The following is a 6471-nucleotide window of genomic DNA, read 5'->3' as shown; positions in this document are numbered from 1 at the left end:
CATTTTCATTCGTAATAAATATATTGTTTATAAGGTTTGGGACAGCTTGCAAGTTATAAATTTGTCTTATGAAATGGCGAAATTAAATACAAAGTTTGGATTTGCATATTTGTGTACTTTTTAAAATGTACATACAATTGTCGGGAAAAATGTTATTTGGATAACATTGAAAAATATCCTAAAAATATTATATTTGGTTACGTACAATAGGCGATAATTTTGAGATTTGGGGAGGCCGAAGCCTAATACCATACTATTATAAAATTGAATAAGGTTAAATAAAATTAAGTAAATGATTGGGAGGGGTGGAGGGCTGTTAAAGTTGTGTGGTGGAGCTTGGCTACAGTTTGCCCTATGTTCGCATATGTAAGATTTCATAAGTCTCTTTGTGACAAAACATCAGTACGTGTTCGTTTATCACGGTGTTGTATGCCGGTATTTTTAAAAATTAAGTTATTATTTATTTATTTATTTATTTATCAGGTTTATATAACTACTTATTTTAGATTCTGAGCGGAGCGAGGAAGCTATTGTTTTTACAATGATGTTTATTTTATTTTATTTTTTTATTTTTATACCCTGTATACAAAATTTCTTCCAGAAGGAGTGTTTCGATTTCAACTTATTCAACGTATCTTATCTTTTAGCAAATTGGATCACGGACTAAGATATACGCAGTGCAGGACTATTACTCGTTCGAATTTTAAAATTTTAGTCTTATAGTAATTTAAAAGTTCCAAATCTCAAAATTTAAAATATTTAAAGTGCATTTGTTGTTGAATGAAAAATAGGGATGAACATGCTTGGTGAATCACTCTGTATGTATACACACACACAAACACGATTTTCGTTTCAAATATATATATACAACTAACTCATATATATACCTATACTATATAAATAACGCGAATCAATGTCAACGCTTATATACATAGTCTTTAAGCTCTGATTGGGGGAGAATTTTAGTAAAGTACACCGCCGCCGTGATGACACGTTAATGCACTTAAAAGTTAGTGAGAATTGTAAACAAGAACACTTTTATTTTTTTAGTTTTTAATTACCAAAATTGCAATATGTTTTATTATTTTTCAAAAATAATATAAAAATGTTGCTACATAGATATAAAGATTTTAATAGACATATTCAGTAAATGCAATGTTAATTAATATTCATATTATACACTATATACGTCATGTATTGTATTTTGTACAAAATTTGGTATCTGTCACACAATTTTTATATTTATGTTAATGCTTTAATAGTATAAATATAATCGTTTGTACTTTGTACCTACTTTTACAGTATACCTACACAACCTAGTATGTATATGGATAATACATAATTATGCTTAATATGCTTATATTATAGATAATCATAGATATAGTTTAATAGTTGTATACTTATATAGTTATATACTGTATAGGTATTAATATATTGGTATTTGGTATGTTGGACACAATTTCGTCAAATCATAAAATAATAATAAAAACACGCGGTCAAGATTATAATAACGCGCGTATGTAGGTTTCCGTTGAATGATATCGAACCGCCAGATTTTTCCAACCACGTGTCCCAATACCCGTCGAAAAATCTAGGGTCTGACTTGGGATCGGTTTCCGGGTAGTTTTGCATCGTCATTTCGTTTTTGAATTGTGCCAATATGTCCGCCGTCATGTTGAGAGCTTCCGGGTTTCGGCTTGCTATGTTTTGATATTCGCAAGGGTCCCGCTGTATGTCGAACAAACAGGGGCTGTCAAAACACTCGTAGCGCGCGTTGGGGTCTGGGTCAGAGATTCGTTCGCTACACTTGCCGTCGATCTTGGCCTGGGAACGAACGTTATAAAACAGATCGTACGTAGTCAACGTGTCCATGCAGTCTGCTTTGGACACCAAACAGTTTATTTTCGATAAACGCGAACCAGCCAGACTTTCTGCAACAGCGGTCATATTGTAGTCCGGTCCTACGTTCCCGGGTTCACCGCTGTATTTCAGATAATAGGCAATGTCACTCGTGCGGTTACCTTTAAAAATGTTATTGGATTATGAAATTATGTGTAGTGTAAAATCTTAAATCTACTATATTTGCAGGTATTATAGCAGTGGGCTTGTGGTCTTATCGGAGGGGGGAGTGTTCTCGGTGGTGTAGCAAGTGCATACCGCATGTATAAATAAACCGTATAGGTATAAGTACCTAAATTATAATTTATAATGTAGTTAGTATCGGCACAAAGTGTATCAATAACGGGCGTCAAGGATATAAACCTATATATTTATAGGTAACCTAGCTATTCATAGCCCATTTATTGGTAGGTCATAATAGGTATAAGTACCTACAAAAAACAAAAACACTTTACTTTTTACGACCTTCCAATGGTTGAATATCAATGCTTCCTCTCCACTTGTTTCATCGATATTGATTAAAACCATCGATCTCGTACGTTTTGAAGTTTCAGTTAAACTCTCCCATTGATCAACGCCATCAATTTGACCTAAGTCTTCAAAATCACCACCTAAAATATTAAACAATTATTTTAATGTTAAGCTTTTTAATTTTATTATTAACTATATACGAATTTAACGGTGCATGTGCATCATAATAAATTTCTATGTAGATTTGGTATTTTCGTCACCCAAAAAAGTCTTTATGGATATCTATACTTAAGTACTTAATAAGTTGTTAGTTATTCTTATTCGCATGCAATCAATCCTAGCAGATAACTATAGTAGATAACCATACTTACGATGTATTACCTACGTCTTCGCCTACGATATATTATAACATAAAAGGTTAATATTTATTGCTGAAGTAGGTATAATAATATTACGAAGAGTATAGATATTATATTAAATAATTTACTGATCATAATGTTTCAGAATATTAAAATAGTGTATTATATTATATTCACCTGCAGCAGTGTATAGGGTGGGCAACCAATCAGTTATATGAAACAAATTTTCAAAAATTCTGTGTTTCTTTTTCAACCACGGACTCCATATTGCAGCCACTCCACGCACTCCGCCGTCAAGAACTGCTCCTTTTTCCTATACCCGTTTTTGGTTAGTTATATTTTATATAAGCTTTTTTTCACTCCAAATACTAGTCAAAATTATTTATTTTAGATTCTGAGTGGAGCGATGAATGTATTGATTTTATAACGATGTGTGTTATTTTAAATGTATTTTTATTTTTGTGTCTGTCATCACCGTTTAGGGCAGTAACACTGCTTCGATTTTCTTCAACAGTATCTTGTTCGATGGGAAAGTAAATCTAGCTGGTACATTCGGGTGATCAAAATTTGAAATTCTCAATAGTAAAAACGTTAATATTTACGCGAAATTGGTTCCACTAGATTCACTTTTCCATCAAACAAGATACCTATAAACTAACCTAACCAGTTGAAGAAAATCAAAGCAGTGTTACACTGTTATGCATCCAAAAATTTATCGGAGGGAAATGTCCTACTACGCCGAAAACAGCCGGGGAGGAAATGTCCGGATACCGTACAGCAGAACGGTCCCACTTGCCCACTTTTTTTGTGTCTAATATAACATTTTGAATCAAACTCTTTGGTTTCTAACATTTTGGGTGGTTTCTGGAAATAAATTGGATCTATATGGTACTTTGTAATTTGTATATGGTACTATTTTTAATTTAAAAATAGTTATTGACTCATTTTAAGTTATGTATAGACATTTGACATTTTTTATTTTTTTTTATTTAATAAAATGTATTGATAAAAATAATTTTGCTTAGTCAAAAAGCTTGAAAATAAAACCATTAAAGCCATTAAAAAAAAATTAAATATACATTGACACACATTTTTAGATTCTGAGCGGAGTGAGGAAGGCAGGAAGCTATTGGTTTTAAAATGGTGTTTTTTTTATATTATATCCTGCATACAAAATTTCTACCAGAAAGAATTCTTCGATTTCAACATATAGTACCTTATCTTTTAGCAAATTGGACCAAGATGGTACTTTAGAGAGGTCGATTTTCTCAATAGTTATTTAATGCCACGGGAAAAACCACCGACAAATTACGAAAAAACGCTAAAAACGGGATTTTAATTTCTAACCCTTTGTTCATCACCATAGAAACAAATAAAAAATTATAATATTATAATATTAATTCAACTTACATGATAAAATAAAATAATAACAATATAGAATATTCAGACTGACAAACTGTCTCCGGTCAGAATCGTTTTTTTTATACAATGATATCATATCATTGAATTCAAGTCTAATACAATCCATTATACAATGACCCACTTTTAACTTACTGTTTTAACAATTTAAAGTTGAAATTTTTACAAATTTTTCAAAATCACAAACATTGAAAATGTATTTGCAGTTAAATAACTCAACCTACAGTACTATAGTAAAATAAATTATTTTGATGGCAATATCAATATATTATAAAATTAGGTACCTAGGTACTTAGTAATATTAGCTGACAGACCGCTTCTTCGTTAAGAATCGTTTTTCGTATAATCGTATGCAGAGGCGGTTTGAATGTATTATACTTAGTGGTACAAGACAATATATAGACACCCACCCACCCCCCTTCATCATAGAAATTATAAATACGCTTTCAACAGTTTCAACCATGATTATCATTTATCAAATTTTATTGATTAAGTACTTCATTACTTTATTGAACATTACAATTAAACATTGCGGTCAGCACATACTCAACCAAGACCACCCCCCTAATATTTCTGGTGCAGTGCACCAAAAACAGTTTACTCAAACCGCCTCTGATCGTATGCAATGATTTATGATTGAATTATACATTATACTATTATTGTGACTTCCTCAATGACAAAGTACACTCGACACCCAGGTACTGTTCAGCAAAGCGGTTACCTACTTTCCCTCTTTTTTTATGATTTTCAATCATTAACTACATATAGACCGATAGCCGTAATATGTATTCATTATTCTAATTTTCAAAATATTGTCGTCTGTCATATTATAACGACTTAATATATTCTCATCTGTACTAAATGCGTTTGTAAAATATATAATATTATGTAAATTTGTTTTAACTACAAGTATGACGTATTGACATAATTCAACATACTCCTCTTAATGGCCAATTCGATCCTGAATTCCCATAACCCCATATAGGATCGTCAGCCGGTGCACCGTTATCAGATATAAACAACACAATTGAATCTTCTAGCATTCCGTTATTATCTAATGATTCAATGATACTACCAACAGATTCATCCAATGAAGTCAACATTCCTGGAATTGTATATTATTAAATTTATATTTAGTATTAAGTCTAAATTATAATTAATAACCTAGATACAATAATAAATCAAACGTAGTATTGGTGAAACAAATTTTTGTAGAAAGAAAAAAAGTTTTAGACTTTTGTACGCACGAAGAATTGTCAAAGTGATACATTTTACGGTAGGGCGTATTATTTTTAAATGCTGGCCTTTATCGGGTAATCGGGTTGTTATAAATTTTAAGCGTTTTTGGGAACTTTGCCATAAAAATCTAAATATATTTCATTAATATAATTTAAGTCATCAATAACGGCTACAATCTCAATGATAACTATTTGAAATTTATTATAAATCCTGGGTCAAATAAATCAAAATTGAGATTTGAGATTACATAATAAATTACGCCCAATATTAAACAAACATTGATTAAGCTCACAATTTACACCCAAGAACTATTAAATATTATTATACATATAATACGAGTAAGTATACCTACCCAGCTAAGTAGTTGCCAGTTGATATAGTAAGAATACCTACGGATATATCATATTCTATAATATATTGGTATAATTTGAAATGTTTGAAATGTCTACAGACTTAAATTTAATACAAAACATATTTTGAATTTCAAACCTTGCAAGCTATACTAAAATACATAATTTGCACCTTCTAATTTGAAATTTTGTATAACCTACCTATTGTTACCTACTTAATAACATACAACTTACAAAAAGTTTTCTTGATGGATTGTGTATTACAATTTACATTGTTCGAACATTATCCATCGGTCATTACTCTTTAGTCTTTAGTATTTAGTCTTTGGTACATGTTTCAATGTTTGAAAGTAAAATATGTATGTAAGTATGTAACACTAATCTCAATTATTGACAGTTATGTATACTATATATAAGATATATAGATAGTTATATATATTGTAAATATTTTAAACTGTATACGACAATTTATTGATTAAGGGCGTTGCATGCGGCGATTTGCTGTCTTTGTCTAACACACGTGTAACATAGGAATAACGACCAAAGCGCCTGACAAAAATTGAGATACTTCTAGTTGTTCGATATTTAAAAAATGTAAAGATGTTTGAATTGGTATACAAGTTTACTTTGCATCGGTCGAAGCATGTTTTTAATATTTTTTAATACAATTTATAAAAAAAAATTATAAAAATTAAAATTATATTTTTATAAAATTTAAAATATTTATTTTCTTC

The 6471-nt window shown here is 30.4% G+C and overlaps 1 protein-coding gene across 1 annotated transcript in view; it reads right to left on the bottom strand.

The window, feature by feature from the left end:
• Window positions 1–1042: 1042 nt before the first annotated feature.
• LOC100163725 (arylsulfatase B) overlaps window positions 1043–6471 on the bottom strand; it is an 8094-nt gene continuing 2665 nt past the window's right edge. Inside the window, exons 7-10 of the mRNA XM_029489299.1 lie at window positions 5087–5253; window positions 2907–3042; window positions 2355–2510; window positions 1043–2021 (exon numbers count right to left, since the gene is read on the bottom strand). Of these exons, the coding sequence (XP_029345159.1) occupies window positions 1465–2021; window positions 2355–2510; window positions 2907–3042; window positions 5087–5253 (1016 nt within the window). The 3' untranslated portion in view covers window positions 1043–1464. The remainder of the gene's footprint in view (window positions 2022–2354; window positions 2511–2906; window positions 3043–5086; window positions 5254–6471) is intronic.

Source organism: Acyrthosiphon pisum, chromosome A2, assembly GCF_005508785.2.
Source record: "Acyrthosiphon pisum isolate AL4f chromosome A2, pea_aphid_22Mar2018_4r6ur, whole genome shotgun sequence".
NCBI classification, from domain to species: Eukaryota; Metazoa; Arthropoda; class Insecta; order Hemiptera; family Aphididae; genus Acyrthosiphon; species Acyrthosiphon pisum.
The sequence above is the reverse complement of the archived record's forward strand: the minus strand, read 5'-3'. Positions and strand labels throughout refer to the sequence as shown.